The sequence below is a fragment of the Lagenorhynchus albirostris genome, chromosome 20 (genome assembly GCF_949774975.1).
Source record: "Lagenorhynchus albirostris chromosome 20, mLagAlb1.1, whole genome shotgun sequence".
In the NCBI taxonomy this organism is placed as follows: Eukaryota; Metazoa; Chordata; class Mammalia; order Artiodactyla; family Delphinidae; genus Lagenorhynchus; species Lagenorhynchus albirostris.
Genome location: NC_083114.1, coordinates 35,961,919 through 35,978,329, shown reverse-complemented (window position 1 = coordinate 35,978,329; position 16,411 = coordinate 35,961,919). Strand labels below are relative to the sequence as shown.

At 56.3% G+C, this 16,411-nt stretch overlaps 2 protein-coding genes across 4 annotated transcripts; one reads left to right on the top strand and one right to left on the bottom strand.

Annotated features, from left to right (window-relative positions):
• The first annotated feature begins 2,616 nt into the window (after positions 1-2,616).
• On the top strand, positions 2,617-11,745 carry SGCA (sarcoglycan alpha). 3 transcript variants are annotated; one of them, XM_060133981.1, is made up of 10 exons: positions 2,617-2,687; positions 3,568-3,690; positions 3,794-3,948; positions 4,141-4,213; positions 4,557-4,755; positions 5,182-5,344; positions 6,245-6,453; positions 6,655-6,681; positions 11,091-11,283; positions 11,595-11,745. In XM_060133981.1, exons 1-9 carry the CDS (start codon positions 2,651-2,653, stop codon positions 11,269-11,271), a joined length of 1,167 nt encoding a protein of 388 aa, XP_059989964.1. In that variant the 5' UTR covers positions 2,617-2,650; the 3' UTR covers positions 11,272-11,283; positions 11,595-11,745. The 3 variants fall into 3 exon arrangements, with proteins under 3 accessions (XP_059989964.1, XP_059989963.1, XP_059989965.1); XM_060133980.1 differs by having other exon boundaries at positions 11,590-11,745; XM_060133982.1 differs by having other exon boundaries at positions 11,548-11,745.
• LOC132511135 (spermatid-specific linker histone H1-like protein) lies at positions 7,370-7,925 on the bottom strand. The gene has a single exon (XM_060133983.1). It carries the CDS (start codon positions 7,923-7,925, stop codon positions 7,398-7,400), a length of 528 nt encoding a protein of 175 aa, XP_059989966.1. The 3' UTR covers positions 7,370-7,397.
• Positions 11,746-16,411: the final 4,666 nt, after the last annotated feature.

Genomic DNA, 16,411 nt, shown 5'->3' with positions numbered 1-16,411 from the left:
TGCATCTTATATGGGTCCTGATTCAAACAAGTACATTGTAAAAAAAAAAAAAAAAAAAGACATTCATGAGAAATTGGAAAGTTGAGCACTATAGATCTGATATTAAGGAATTATTATTAACCTTATGGTAAAATAATGTCATTGGGTAGTTTAATTGTGATCATATTTTTAAAAAGTCATTATCTTTCAAAGATTCACACTGAAATATTGACAGAGGAAATTAACTGGGAGGGCTCTAGATGAAATGAGATTGGCCATAAGTTGATCATTGTTGAAGTTGGCTGATTGATATATGGGGGCTCAATATATTATTCTATATATTTTAGTTTTATTTTAAAATTTCCAGAATAGGTTTAAAGGCCCTGTGACACCCGCCCACCACCACCACCCTTAAGCCTCAAGGAACGGAAGGCACTCAGTGTTATAGCAGCAGATTGCAATCCAGACAGCTCTGAGGTGGGGAGGTCATCTGTGGGGCAGAGGAGACTTTCAAGGGACTTCCAGCTGCCTCCTGGCCCAGTCCCTGGTTCCCTTGATTTTGGGGAGAGAGCGAAGGATCAGTAAGAAAGGCTGGCCTCAGTGGGCCTGGTGGCACTGGGTTCGGGCAATGCCACCTTAAGACAGCTGAGGGTGTGATTGGGTGGCTCTAAAAATAGCAGGAGAGGCAGCAGCCAGGGAGGGAGGGAATCACATGGAGCCACTGAGGGACTGAGGCCTGGGCAGCTAGCCAGGCTCTGGCACCTCTGCCTGCTCCCCCAGAGCCCTCTGACTTTCCTCTGCCTCCTTTCTTCCTCTTGCCCTCCATCTCTGAGAAGGCAGAGAGGTACCAAGGTGACTCTGGGACATACCCTGCCCTGTCTGAGAGCCTAAGTGGACACTCATTCTGGAATTTGCTGGCTATCCAAGGACAGGTGGGATGGTCATGTGGGGAGAGACAGGAAGGGACAAGGACTGAGTAACATGCCCACCGGTCACCCCAATCTTCAGGCCAACACCCTCCCTCTCAGGCTGACTCAGGGCAGGTCCCAGATGTCCTTGCCTGGGGCATTCGCCTATGGGGATGAGGTGGCAACCCCCTATGTCTCAAGGCCCAGGAAGAATGCTCACACAGGTACTGAGGATTTTGGAACGCTGACACCCACAGTCCCCTGCCTCCTTCTCAGGGCATCTGGGGAGAGTGCCCCTCTGCTTGTTCTGAATGGGTGGTCCAGGGAAAGAAAGGCACACCGCTTCCATCACACCTGTACTGAGATCCTTCGGCAGACGCAGGAAGGAAGGGGAAGTGGTACCCCACCGGCAAGGACGTTGGCGGCATCCTGGACTGAGTCAGGCACCGGGCTGAGTTCTTTACATGCATTCAGCTGTCTATAGTGTGGCCTCAGGAAAGTTATACACCCTTCATGCCTCAGTTTTCTCATCTGTAAAATGGGGACAAAGATAATACCTGCTTCATGGAACGGCCGTGGGGATGGGATGAGTTACTATATGTAAATCTATGTAAAACCTTCAGCACAGTAGCAGGCAGAGGGCAGCTGTCATCACCTGCTGACGTGAGAGCTCCACCTGAGTAGGGGCTGCTCATCTCTGCCCCCTCAGTGCCTGGCACATAGCAGGTGCTCTGTAATATGTGCTGAATTCACGATTTTGTGGATTCCTCACAAGGACACCCGGAGGAGAGCACTGTTCTTGCCACTTTGTAGTCGTGGAAACAGAGCCTAGGGAGGGCAGATGATTTTTCAAGGCCATATTCTCCAGTGAATGGGTCAAGGTGGGATTCATGTCCAGGCCTGCAGGCCTCCTTTACTCCCTGTCTCTACCTGGTTGGTTCTGTCCAAGGCTCTCTCTCTTCCCGGACCTGGGGGGCATGCTGGGGGTGCCTAGTCTGAGGAGAGGGCTGGGTGAAGGGGTGCCCTCACGTGCTGTTCATGAAGCTGTCACCTCGCCCCCTACACCTACTAGTTGCCAGGCCCTGGGCTAGGTCCAGGGATGCAAAGATCATGAGATCCCAGGCCACCACGCAACACTGTGTGGTTGGCTGTGCCACACAGGAGGGAGGACAGAAAGGCTTCAGAGAGGAGAGGATGCCTGTGCTGCGTCTTGCAAGGTGAGTAGAAGGTAGGATGAAAGGTAGGATTAGGGCAGGAAGGGAGCTCCAGGCAGAGGGAAGAGCTCGTGCAAAGGGGTGTATACTCAGGAGAGATGATCAGGTTGTGGGGCAGCAGAGGGAGGCAGGGCAGAAGCCTGGGGTAGTGTGTGTGTGCGGGGAGGGGGTAAGGAGGAAGAGAGGGGATTCTGGACAGGATGGCCAGGTACAGGCAGGGCCTGAAAGCCATCAGCCGCTGCGGAGCTCAGGGCGATGGAAGCCATTAGGGTTTTAAGGGGGGCCTCAGGCAGTCAGGTTGATGGTTTAGAAAATATACTCTGGCCCTAGGAAGGGGATGATTGGAGGGCCCTCATCCTGTGAGGAGGGTGTCCACCCTAGATTTAGTGCCTGCTCTGGGTGGGGAAGGGGAGGGTCCCGCTGGCTGAAGCCGGGCCCAGCTGCTCTGGGACATCTTCCCGTCCTTCCCCCTCCCTCCTCCCTCCTCCCTCCTCCCTGCTCCCTGCTCCTGTCTCTGTCACTCACAGGCAGGGCCAGGTTGGGACAGCCATGGCAGCAGTGCTAATCTGGATTTCTCTCCTTGTGGGTAAGTTGGGGTCTTCTTCAGGGGAGAGGTCCAGGTTGGGGGGAGGTGAGAAGTTCCTCAGGGGAGGGGTTGGGGGTCGGGGTGAGGCAAGGGCCACAGGGACTTTGGGGTGTAAATTCCACAGCCGATGGGGCTCTAGGGAACTGGGGCTGGGAGCTGGGATATGGGGTGCTGGCTGGGAACTCTGAGGGGCAAGGTGTCCTAAGCTAGGCTGGGCCTAACTGCACAGGCCCAGAGCGCCATGGGCCCTTTAATGGGCTGGCTTCTTCCTGGGTCCAGGCTAAATTTGGCCCTGGGAGAGTGTGAGGGTCACTGGGGCAGGTCCTCTCCCTGGGGCTCTGGGCTCAGGCTCCCCTTTGCTCAGCTCCTAGTGGCCTCCAGTGTGGGCCCTCTCCCCTCTGTATATTAGGGGAGGCGGGTGGGGGCCCCAGAATGGCTACCTGCCTCCTCCGAGGGGTCCTTACCTCTCCCTCCCTCCTACCCCCTCCAGCCTCCCACAGTCAGCTTGGGGGTCTTTTCCAAGTGCTCTTAACACACACACACACACTCGCACACACAGACACACACTCACACACCCCACACCCCTTTCAGCCAGACATCAGTCCCTGCCCATTGTGACCCTCAATGGAGGCCCAAAATGAGGAGTGAGGGGCTTCCGTGAATCCAAAGCAAACTAAGGTCTGGGTCTTGTCACTGATTAAAGTGTGCGGCACAGCCAGGGCCCCAACCCATCCTGCCTGGGAGCCAGCAAATCCATCTGCCTCCTCTCACACATGTCTCCACTCCCTCAGGGCCACTAGGGGCTGGTGGAAAAGGGGACCTTATTCCCTGGCCAGGACTGAGGCTGGGCCGTGTGTCTGGGGGTCGTGGGTCCCCACAGGTCTCCTGGCAGGGCTGGGGCGCACCGAGGCCCAGCAGACCACCCTGCACCCGCTCGTGGGCCGCGTCTTTGTACACACCCTGGATCGCGAAAACTTCCTGCACCTTCCTGAGCTCGTCGTCTGTGAGAGGGGCCTGAGGGGCACCGGGGTGGACTGGGGGCGCCTGGCCCAGGGCTGGTGAAGGCTCCTCTTGTGTCTCCAATCCCCTCTCCTCCCTTCCGCCAGCTGTCCCAGCCACCGTCCCTATCACCTACCACGCCCACCTCCAGGGACACCCAGACCTGCCCAGGTGGCTCCGCTACGCCCAGCGCGGCCCCCACCAGCCTGGCTTTCTCTATGGCGCCCCCACCCCAGCAGATCGCGGACGCCAGGTCATCGAGGTACCAGTAGGGGCCCCAGTGGGCTGTGTCGCTTGCAACAGGGACCCGGCGTTCACTCATCTACGTGACTCACATGCCTCTAATTTGGTGGGCTATCTCAGTCTTCTCCCGCCAGGCCCAGCCGCACCACCCGGGGTTAGGGGGTAGGTTCTCTCCTAACCCCACCTCTCAGCCCTCTACCCCATCCTCCAGGTCACAGCCTACAATCGGGACAGCTTTGACACCACCCGGCATAGGCTGGTGCTGTTGATTGGAGACCCAGAAGGTACCGCCAGCCCCGCCCCACCCCTACCCCACCAATGCCAGTCTTGGGGGAATCTCCCCTGGAAGGCGGGTGTAGAGTGAGTAGTGGGGAGCAGGGCACCCTGGAAAGACTCTGGAGTTGTATTCTCGGCCGCTCTGCTGATAGACGGTGGAGGCTTGGGTGAGTAATTGAGGCTGTGGGTGTGGAGGAAGGGCGTTTGAGGTCTGTGATATAGGGGGTATTAGGGAGGAAGGAAGGGAGCTGAGGGGACACGGGGACCAGCTTGGATGGGGGGAGGCTTAGGAACGATCCACGCAGGGCTGGGGGCTGGGTGCGGCCTAAGGTGCCCACCTGGCCCTCCCAGGCCCCCTGCTACCATACCAGGCTGAGTTCCTGGTGCGCAGCCATGATGTAGAGGAGGTGCTGCCCTCGACACCTGCCGGCCGTTTCCTCACAGCCTTGGGGGGGCTCTGGGAGCCAGGGGAACTCCAGCTGCTCAACATCACCTCTGCCTTGGACCGTGGGGGCCGAGTCCCCCTTCCTATCGAGGGCCGCAAGGAAGGGTAGGCATGCAGCCCAGGAGGGCTTCCTGGAGGAGGGGGCAGCTTGCCTTTTGTCTAGGCGGTGGGCATAGAACATGGGTCTCCCTAACTTCCAAGTGGGGCTTTACCACTTGCACGCTCACCGTGCGCATCTTTACTTCCCAGCATCACATCACTGTCCACTTCCTTCTGGCCACCCCCTCATCTCCTCCCTCTTGCCCTTCCTGGGCCCAAACCCTAGTTACCCTGAACTCTGCACTTCCTGGTGCCCATAAGGACATGATAGATCCATCCATCAAAGGACATTCCTGGGGGCCAAGGCCCCAGAAGATGGGTGCTCTGTGTACTCTCACCATAACCCCAGATCTCAGGGTGACCATAACCCTCAAATCTCCAGTGCCCAGTGATACCCCCGATTTTCTGATAGTGGTTTCTGTCTGGGCCCAGGGTATACATCAAGGTGGGCTCTTCCTCACCCTTCTCCACCTGTCTGAAGATGGTGGCATCCCCGGACAGCCAAGCTCGCTGTGCCCAGGGCCAGCCTCCACTGCTGTCCTGCTATGACACCTTGGCACCTCACTTCCGAGTTGACTGGTGCAACGTGTTGTTGGTGAGGAGGGACCCTGGTTCTAGGGGTGGGGGCGGGGCATGGCCCCCATCACGGTCTCCTCCATCCCCATCCCATCCCATTTCCGTTTCTTCAATTATCTACTCGCGCGCGTGCGCACACACATGTTCTACCTTCTTCCACAAGAGGGCAACAGAGCCCATGATCCAGACAAGGGATCACCCGCTCCTGGAGCCCCAGCTGTGCCCAACGGAACAGCTAGAACAATCACTCCCGCAGGATGGTTCCAAACTCCTTTCTCCACCTGGGGCCTCTGTGTGACAGCTCTATTTTCCTCTAAGGTGTCACAGCAAATTGGCCTAAAATAAGGGACAGATAGCTCTCACCCCCATGTTATAAACCAAAGATGCTCACTACTGCTCTTTGGGATATTGAGCTGAGGGGTCTAGGGTCCCTAGAGATCTTATTCCCAGGGCTAGGAACCCTTCCTGTGACTTGACCGACAGCACAGGCAGGAACTGGTAATCAACATTCTTGAGCACCTGCCATGGGCAATGCACTATGCAATCAACATGTTTTATCCTCACAACCACCCAGGAGACAGGTACCACTATTAGCGTCCCTACTTTACAGATGAGAAAACCGAGGCACCTAGGGGTAAGTCATTGCAGCATAGCACTTGTCTGAAACAGGATTCAAACCCAGGCAGTCAGACATGAGAGCTGTGCTCTAACCGTTGTGCGGTCCTGCCTCTCCTAGAATTTCTTTCCTGGCACCTAGACCAGTGCTTGTTCTGCTCGGTCACATGAGCTGGGGGAGGCCAGGCAGGAGGAATCCCTGCAGTTGCATGGAGCAGGTTGGCCCCAGAACTCCTGCCCTGCGCCCTGAGGTTCTCTGTGTCTGGCCATCCACTCCTGGGTCAGCCCTGGGCTCTCTGAGCAGGTGGACAAGTCAGTGCCAGAGCCGGCAGATGAGGTACCCACGCCAGGTGATGGGATCCTGGAGCACGACCCGTTCTTCTGCCCACCCACCGAGGCCACAGCCCGAGAATTCCTGACCGACGCACTGGTCACCCTCCTGGTGCCCCTGCTGGTGGCCCTACTGCTCACCCTGCTCCTGGCCTACGTTATGTGCTGCCGGCGGGAGGGACGGTGAGTGTGGGGGCTGAGGGCAGGGAGGGCACTGGGGCTGGTGCTCACGTTGTGGGATTCCTTGTGGCACTGGTGTCACGTGGGGACCCAGATCCCTCAGGGAGCAGAGTCCTCAGCCAGGAAGGGAGGAAGGGCCCCTTGCCTGGCCTGGCACCGGGACGGGTTGTGGATAATAGCTAATCCCCTCCCTTGTTTTTCCAGGTTGAAGAGAGACCTGGCCACCTCTGAGTGAGTAGGGGAAATCTGGGGGCTGGGTGGGAGGTCTCCTAGACTAGCAGGCTGGACCCTCCAACCTCCATGAGCAGCAGACAAACCAAATTACTCTGGGATGATGAAGCTACCCTCGGCCTGTGCGCTCCAGCCCTCGGCTGGCTGGGCGCTGGGCCCGACCTGTCCTGGCTTGGTTTTCTCATTTTCTGGTCTCCATGGAGGAGCCTAAAGTGGGACAGGAGAGGGGACCTAGCCAAGCTTCAGGGATCTGCTGCCACCCTGGGAGAAAGGGCTTGAGAAGCAACTTTAGAAAGCAACTTAAAAGGCTTCCAGCGCGTGCACGTGCGCGCGCGCGCGCGCACACACACACACACACAACCACGGTTCGCTGGGAGTCAGACACTTGGGTTCCAGGCTGCTTTCTGCCACACAGTTACTGTGACTCTTTCTGGCCTCAGTTTCTTCACCTGCAAGATGATGCGGTTGGACCAGCTAACATCTGGGTGCTTTCAATCCTTCCAGCCCTTCCCAAATCTATCTCACTCTTATTTTGCCCAGCTTTTCCCCACCCATGGCCTTACCTGTCCTCTGTGCCTCCAGACCTCTTTCTGTCCCTCTCCCTTGAACCCCAGAGATTCCAGGAGGCAGGTGTGAAATGTTAGGCTCCTTTTATCCCCACTGCACTGAGCCTGTGGCGGGCCTGGCAGCCCTCCCTGCTTGCCCAGCCTTCCTGGTTAACTGTGGCAGCATTTGGCCGCCCTGCGAACCCCCTTGGCGAGCTTCTTGTGCCCCTGCTTGGAGCCCATGGGCAACCGGCGCTGCCCAGGCCGGCGCTGCCCCGACTGCCACTGCCGCTGCCGTTGCCGTCTCTTTGCCTCGGGCTTGAACTTGGAGGCATGCTTGCTGGCCATGAAGACGGAGCCTGTGGCCCCCTTGCCTGTCACCTGCTTGAGTATGCCCTTGTCCACCAGCCTCTTGAGTGCTCGCTTGAAGCGCCAGGCGCTGCGGGTCATGTTGTAGCCGCTGGTGGCGACGGCCTTCCTCAGGGTAGCCAGGGACACGCGCTTGCGCGCCCCCTTGCTCGCCATGACCCCCAGGATCACTTTGGATATGTTGGGCTTCCGGTGGGTTTTGGAGGAGGCGTGGCACCCAGTCCCTCTCTTGCTCGGGAGTCCGGACGTGCTGGCCTGCTGGACTGCACCCAGGGCACTGTTTGAGGCCAAGGGCCCAGATGGGGGTGGCAGCGAAGTGTCTTTCTTCATCTCTTCCTGGGGCCAGTGAAGGGAACTGGGTGCGAGGACCTCCAGGATGGTGGCTGGAAGTCTCCCCTGAGTTACTCCTCGGTGGAGGAGGTGCGTCCCTGTTCCTGGTTCCCTCAGAGGCTTCCCTGTAGGGCTCTGGCCGGAGCCTTGCCCTCCCTGGGTGGCCAGAAGGAGGGCTAAGGATGGTCACCCACGCTGGCCTCAGCAGAGCTGTGCCTCAGGTGCAGAGGGTGGTAAGGTTATCCCTGTGGTGACCTCAGGGGAGCATTGTGAGGTCACCAGAATCTTGTGAGGGTCACAGTAGCCCCGTTGTTCCCCCCTGCGTGGGGCAGACGCCAGGTAGTGTGGGCATCTGACGTGCCAGGGAGCCTGGGGAGAAGGGCTGTGGCTGAGTGAGCCAAGCAGGTGGACCCACGGGGTATGTATGTTCTCGCCAGCTGACTCTAGGGCGCCTTAACCCCCCCATTTTGACCGCACCATATAAATCCATTGGGTTAAACAATACATTTTTAGAATCAGAATTATACCAACGTTTTTGAATTTTTATGGGGAATAAATGTTCCTGAGTGAACACAAATGTAATTCCTTGATCTATCTAAGTCGATTTAATTCCTTGATCAACTTTTTACACAAAGCAATGAAAAAGATTTGCTTTTTTTTCTGCTTTCATTTTTATTTGGTAGAATTTTCCCCCACTGGGATCAGTGATTTTCTATGTAAATTTTACAAGGAGGATTTTATTTCTCAATTTGGGGGCCTGTGCCAAATTTGATGAGTGTCGTCTCCTGCCACTGCGGGGATTCTCTTCTGGCCAGTTACTTCCACCAGGTCTGCCTTTCCTGGGTCAACTTTCTAGCTCTGCTGGTGTCAGGAAACTATGCTTCCTCCATCAGTTTCGAGTCAATAAGCAATTTTACCCTGTGTGCGCGTGCGCGCACGGTATCAGCCCTTGTTGATTTGGATTTTGTGTTGATTTATTTCTACAAAATCCTATTTTTTTTCTTTCTGCCTGTTCAGGTTCATTTTTCAAATGATCCAAAATTGTGATTCTGCTGCCTGTTTTTCACCTACGTCAGATTTTATTGGTCAGAACATCCTCTAGCCCAACCTCCAGCCCAATGACCCTCTCCTGTGATCTGTGTGTCAGAATCAGGGCTCAAGGGGCTGTGCGTGCATGCGTGCGTGCGTGCGTGTGTGTGTGGAGAGGGAGAATGCCTGCCAGTTGGTTTTTCTGCCCAAGTGCTGATGTGGAAGGACTGCGGAGGAGGGCACCGCGGGTCTGACTTCTGCTGCTGCTCTGGAAAACTGTCCGCAGAACGTTTTTCCACCTGTGTGTGTTACTAGAGTAATGAGACCCAGATGTGGGGCTGGGAGTGGGGAGGAGGCCCATCAACTAAGGCCTCCCCCACCGGAGGGATCATTACCTGCCAGGCTGCCTCCACTGCCACACGCTTCCTGCTCCCGTCCCCTCTCAGCCTCCCCTTGCCTGCTAATGGAAACTTGTGCTTTGGACAACTCTGCTTGCCAAATTCCAGACTCAATAGCTCATCTTGACCCTCCCCGGCACATTCAGTAGGAAGCTAGAAAAACTTTTCTGTAGTCTGATCTCTCAGGCTCTAGCTGGAGTCTGTGTCCACGACTTGAGACACGGGCATGGGTAGGGATCATTTCCTCCTCCCAGATTTGATCAGTGATCCAGCAGTAAGTAGGATTGCTTCCACCCTGCCTGGGGCCCCCACCCCTTTAAGAAAACCAGTTCTTATTGTCCGTACTGAAAAGTCCCTGTTGTTTGTCTGACCCAGCAGGTAGTCTGGGAAAAGGTCTCCAGGCTGAGCCCACAAATGTGGGTGGGTTCATGTAAAAGGGCTCGGAAACATCCTTCCACTGGAGGCCAAGTTTATCAGTGGGCCTACTACAATAAAACAGCACCAACGATAATAATAGCCATGGAAGTCTCCCCACAATAATAGCTATCTTTTGCTGCATGCTGACCAGTAGATGTAAATGTTTTTTCTGCATCAACTCACTTAATTCATACAACAACTGCATTACAGTCGAGGAAATGGTGACACAGAGAGGTTAAGTAACTTACACAGGGTAACACAGCCAGTAAGCAGTGGAACTCACACTCAGACCCAAAGCAGGTTCTCATGCTTAACCACTGTGCTACCCTACCCTACTTCTCAAAACGAACTAAAGTTCGGACAGCAGAAAGCAAGCCCATGAGAACGTCAGATGAGAACGAGGCTCAGCCCTCTTAGGGGAAACTGGAGCTAGAGCTCAGGTAGGACTTACTAAAGGGGGTGGTAGTCAGTCCTTTGGGCGCTGCTGGGGCTTCCAGTCCGGTGAGGGTGGGACCTCATTCCAGCCTCAAGGAGCCTTGGTCCGAAACACAGACAGGAAGCAAGACTCTGTGTGTGTCTGGAGCTAAGCAATGCTGGGGACAGCCTGGGGCAGGGTGGGAGGGGGTCAAGTTACAGAGGGAGTGGAGCCCAGGTCTGAGGGTCCAAAATACAGGCAGTCAAAGCCCAGCAGGAAAGAACTTGGGCAAATCTAGGAAAAGGTGAAGGAGGTAGATTTGCCAGACTAAGATGGGGATGACGGGGAGGGGAGGGAGGTTCGGTGCTGGGAGAGAATATTAGAAGAGGGAACTGATTGCTAGAAGGGACACAGGGGGATCACCATCAGAATATAAAAACAATATAGAGCCCAGCAAACACTGGCTTCTGGTAATAAATACCACTGTAGGTATCTATTCATGTCTTAGTATCTCAGGAACTCTTAACCATGTGCCAGGCACTTTTCTAAACACCCAGCCTGCATTTTCTCATTTAATCTCCAAAACAATCCTAGGAGGTAGGTTCTATTATTATCATCCCCATTTTACAGTTGAGGAAACTGAAGCACAGAGTGGTTAAGCAACTTTCAAAGGACACACAGCTTTGAATCCAGGATGTCTGCACCCAGACCCCATGCCTCAGTCACTGGACACTAAGCTGACACCGTAGAACTTCCTGTTTGTCCTCCCCCACCCATCCCGTGTGTGTCTCCCCACACATTGTAGGCGGGGAAGACTTCAGGGTGGCTCAGAGATAATGCCAGGCTGGACCCCAAAGTGGGTGCTGACTCCTAGAGCTGATGATTCTGCTGGCCCTGTGTCCCCAGTATCCAGATGGTCCACCATTGTACCATCCGTGGGAATACAGAGGAGCTGCGACAGATGGCAGCTAGCCGAGAGGTGCCCCGGCCACTCTCAACCCTGCCCATGTTCAACGTGCGCACAGGCGAGCGGCTGCCCCCGCAAGTGGACAGCGCCCGGGTGCCCCTCATCCTGGACCAGCACTGAGGGCCCACACAGGTGGGTCCGGCTGGGCAGTGCCAGCCTCTTTTCTGGGAGTAAGGTGGCCTCCGTCTCAAGGCTGGGGCAGGTGACGGGGGCGGATGGGAAAGGGCACACAGACCTGTCTGCCCCTCTGAGGCAGTGGTGGGGGGTGCTCAGCAGTGCCAGGTGTGTGGGCCCCAGTGCCAAGCACTTGGACTCAGAGGGTCAGGGTGGGGAAGGCAGGAGAACCGGGTCCTGGTCCTCGCAGACCCCCACCCTCTCTTCTCTTTGCCGCTCCAGTTCCAACCCTGGCCTCATCCTCCCTTCTCTCCCCACGCACAGAGCAGCCACGACCCATGGCCACATCCTTCCTTCCGACTCCAGCTCCTGTCCCAGTGGACCCCAGGCTTGGAATAAGCAGAGAGATGAGGATGGGATGGGATGGGATGAGGGTATCTGGGATCAGGTCGCCCAGAATAAAACCTGCTGTTCTGCTCATCTATTGCTGTACCTTCCTCTCAGCAGCCTCCTTCCCAGCCCTCATTGCCTCTGCTTCCCCTTCTGCCTTGGGGGAGCCCTTCGAGGGAGCCAGGAGCTGCCGCCTTGCCCTCTGGACTCTTGGCCCTTTCTCAAATTCTCTGAAAGTAAGAGCGAAGGACCTGCATATGCAGCCCTGATGTTAATCCTCCCATGAACCTAACGGCGAGGGATACCTGGATCACCATCCCCATTTTATAGACAAGGACACTGAGTCCGAGAGACAATGAGTGACTTACCCAAGGTCACAGAGCAGGCAAGTGGCAGAGCTTGGTTTCAAACCTGGCATGTCCACCTCCAAGCCGCCTTCTGGAGGGTTGAGGGGCTCTGGAAGCAGGAGATCCAGGCTCTCACCCATCCAGATCTCCTGGGGGGAGGTCCCTTTGGGAGTCATAACCTAGATATGGAGGGGGGGTTGGGGTGCAGGACCCTGAATCAGTGACCCGGATCAGCGACCCCTCCCGGTGCGCTCCTCAGGGACAGGGGCGAGGTCCGCAGGACGCTGCACAGCCCTTGTTGAGCTTGGGGTCACCAGCTCAGCTTGGTCCCCACGTGAGCCCTGGAGAGACTGGCTGACCAGGAAGTGGCCACAGCTTGCTTTTCTCAGATGGCTGCAACCAAAGCAGGCCGGCTCCACCCCTGCCCCTACCAGCCAGGGCACATCCCGTCTCACATCTCATGCTCCCTGGGGAGGACAGGCCAGGGACTAAGCCCCAGAGGGGACCCAGGTAAGGAGGGCGAGGGAGAAGCAGGGCCTTTTGGCCCAGGCCCCTGACGCCGAGGGCAGCTCCAACAGAATACAGACAAGCCCACCCTGAGGCCTCGCCACCCCTTTCTACGCCCCTCACACTAGGCCTGGGCCCCACCCGCTGTCCTGATGCTTAATCACCCCTTTTCCCCGTGTGTGTGTGTGTGTGTGTGTGTGTGTGTGTGTGTGTGTGTGTGTGTGGAGGGGGAAGGTAGGGGGGATGCATGGGAGTTTTCTCTCACCTGGAGGCAAGGGCCCAACCTGGGGGCTGAGGGGAGGCTGAAACAGGCAGGGCAGCCCCCGGTCTAATGGCGATGCCCCCAGAGCCAAGGACCCCAGAGGAGGCCGAGTTTCTGAACACTGCATCCCGCTCTTCAGAAATGTATAGGCAAGGGGGTCATGAGGACCCCAAGTTGCTCTCCTTCCTCTCACTTCCCAGAATCCCCACCTTCAAAAAATGTCCCGAATCCATCCACATCTCACGGCTTCCACAATGACCTTCCCAGGCCAGCTCCAGGATCTCACCGCGGACCCCCACAACAGCCTCCCTGTGGCCTCCCTGCCTCCTCCCTGCCCCTTCAGTCTCGCCTCCAACACCAGTTGGGCCCTTCCTTTAACAAGAAAAATCAGGGAGTCTCGCCCCTCTGCTGTCAACTCTCCTCTGCCTTCCCGAGACACCGAGAGTAAATCCACACTCTTGGCCAGGCGTAGAGACCCCGTCCACCCCTCTGACCTCATCACCACCCCTCCCACGGCTTGTGTGCCCCAGCTGCGCTGCCTTCTAACACAACCCTGTTTCAGGGCCTTCGACTCGCTCTTCCCTCTGCCGGGGACCCCCAGTTCCCATGTCCACAAAACTTCCCCTTAGTGCAGTCATTCTGGCCTCTGCCCAAATGGCAGGTCTTGACAGAGGCCTTTCCCCTGCTCAGAGAGAGCCCTCTGCCCAGCCTCCGTGCTCTCCCATAGGATGTGCCCTGTAGGAGCGCCTTGCTGGGGTCAGCTTTGGCCCTAGAATGTAAGCTCCAGGAGGGCAGGATTCTGTGTGCCCCCAGGGGGCGCAGCGCCCGCACACAGCAGGCACTCAGGAGGGTTGCTCAGAAGGAATGTGAGGGGAAGCCATCAGGTCTGGGCCACTCCGAGCTCTTAAGGAGGTTGCTGCTCCTCTCTGGGCAAAGGGGGTGAGGTGAGCAAGGCCATTGCCAACGTTTCTACCGTTATCTTGTGGGTGCCTCCCCCTTCCCTGCTGGCCACCCCACACCCATTAGTTAGTTAATCCCAGAAGCATCTGTGGAGGCAGGAAGAGGCTCCGAGCTCGCACCGCGTATGTGCTCAATAAACGTCTGTTGGCTGAAGAACTCTTTAGGTAACAACCCCCAACCACATGGGCTCTGCGACTTCTCATGTGCAATTTCCTTCCCCCGGGGCCCCTCATCTGGCTGAAACCTGGAGCTGCACAGAATCTGCTCAGATTGGAAGCTCCACTCGGTCAGCTGGCTGTCTGGGGTGGCTCCTCCCTGATCCCTGCCCCCCACCCCGTGAGCAGGGGACCGCCCTCTCCGAGTCTCATGCTGCCACCCTGGGTCTGTGCGCTCTTCCTGTGCTGGCCAGGACGGGAGAGTCCGAGGCTCGCGCCACGCTTCCCTTTGCTGCGCGACTTTGCCTTGGGATCCTGGCAGCGCCTCCCTCCCAGCTCAGCTACCAGGAGCACACGGGAGCCTGGCTGCTGGCCGGGAGGAAGTGGCCCAGACAGGGGCTGGGGGCATGGCGTGACTGCGGAGGACAGAGAGCTGTGCCTGGGCTCCCAGCTCCCGGCCACGCTGGCAGCACACGGGGAGGGCAAGGGGGCAAGATTCCACCTGGCAGTCACACCCCAGTCCCTCACCGCCGAGGACAAATAGCTGTTGTGTTCTCCTCCTGAGAACTGATCGCCTCCAGTGCCACGCCCACGATGCCCACAGGACCCAGCGTCTCCACCTGTATCCCAAACACAGCCCTCGCGCATGGCCTGACTCCAGATGGTAGCTCACCACCTCTCAAATTGGTGAGAAGGCCCTCTGTTACCAGGGGACACAGGGACCCCTACAGCTGGCCTCAGCCCCCACCTGCACACTTCTTCCTTATTCTTGAGATATATGCACGCACACACTTAGACCCCGTGTTATAGAGAGCTCCGTTGGTGTATCTGCTGGGATTTGGAGCCAGAGGGAGCAGGGTTCCAATCACAGCTCTGACATTTTACTCATAGATATTAATTATAACTGTCTTGAGGCTTTTGTGAGAATTTGGGAGAACTAGGTGAGTGCCTGTCATCTGGCAGCTCCCGAGAACGGAGACTTTATGACATACAAACATGCACATGGTCACCCCAAAACCAGAGGTCTGTGAGATCTCCCTGTCCCCTAAGATCCGGATTAAATGGACTCAATTTCCATTCTACGAAAAGTTCAAGCTCTCCCTGTGAATGAGGGTGGAGCTTGAAATTCACCTGCTCATTGGCGCTGACCTGCTGTCCAATCCCGCTCTGTCTGGTAAGGCAGCTGCTGGCCACCTGTGGCCACTGAGCATTTGAAATTGGCTTCTAAACTGAGATGTGCTGCAAATGTACTGATGAAATGATAATATTTGGGGTTATATTAGGTTAAATAAAATATCTTATTAAAATTAACATCCCCTGTTTCTTTTTATATTTTTAATATGGCTGCTAGGAAATGAGAAATCACATGTGTGCCTCACTTTGTATTTTTATCGGGCAGTGCTTTTCTTCTTTTTATAATTTTTAAATTAAATTTATTTTTTTATACAGCAGGTTCTTATTAGTTAATATTTTCTACATATTAGTGTATATATATGTCAATCCCAATCTCCCAATTCATCCCACCACCGCAGTGCTGTTTTCATGGTCCTTCCTGTATCTCCACTTCAGATCGACCCAAACCCAGAACTCAGGCACTTTCCAGAACACCTCCTCACACCAGGCCTCTGCATGTGTCAGAGCTTTCAGAAACCTTGAGGAGTGGCAGGCCTTTGCCTCACAGCAGTGAAGTCACCTAGCACTTGAATATGTGGCCTCCTTGTTCTAAAATGTGCTCTGGTCCCCACCCTACCCCATTTTCCTTTTCCTCCACTGTCTTACGCAGAGAAAACCCCACTCTCTCCAGCACCCATGTGGACCAAACTCACCTCCCTCCGGGCCTTGCCATGCACATCCTCCGCAAAGCACTGGACCTCTGTGTGTGTAAGGGCCTGATTACCCTCTGAGACAAGAGCCGTCCTTCTTCCAGGGTCTTGCTTCCTGATCCATGGACATCTCTCAGCCCTATTGGGTACCCTCTGGAGCACACACCTGGGAGGAGACACAGAGACACAGCTGCTCACCCGCACTAGAGCCCTGCGGCCCTGGACTTGAGGATGGTGCCCCACCCCTCCAGCCTCTCCTCATTTCCCCCACACTCCTCTCTGCTCTACTGTCCCCCTTTCATCCTCGTCACACAGACTCTCCTGTGCCCTCTGTCATGCCTATGTACACACGTCTCAAATGCCCAGGCCCATCCCTCAGGTCGCCATCTGTGTGTGGAAGCAGTCCGCACGCACACAGACCCCCCACCGTTCCCCCACCCCCACGGTACAGGGCCCCTTTGGACACCGATGCAGTTTACTCCTAGGTCGGTGGGCGCATTCTCATCCGCTCAGGGGAGGCCGGGGGAACCCACCTCGCTCTCCCTCCTCCTGTGGGTCTTGGCTTTGAGAGCCCCACATGCAGCCCCACCGGGCCTTGTGTGCCCCTGGCCTGAGGCGCCCACGCTCAGCAGGGAAGCCCCTCTCAACCTCAGCCAGCTTTGCCTAGGGATGTCTTGGGGGCACCTGGGGAGCCGACAGTTA

Coding starts and splice junctions, on each gene's coding strand:
- SGCA (XM_060133981.1), top strand. CDS start 2,651: ATGGCAGCAGTGCTAATCTGGATTTCTCTCCTTGTGG. Junction 3,691..3,793: donor CCTTCCTGAGCTCGTCGTCT/GTGAGAGGGGCC, acceptor CCCTTCCGCCAG/CTGTCCCAGCCACCGTCCCT. Junction 4,214..4,556: donor GTTGATTGGAGACCCAGAAG/GTACCGCCAGCC, acceptor TGGCCCTCCCAG/GCCCCCTGCTACCATACCAG.
- LOC132511135 (XM_060133983.1), bottom strand. CDS start 7,925: ATGAAGAAAGACACTTCGCTGCCACCCCCATCTGGGCCCTTGGCCTCA.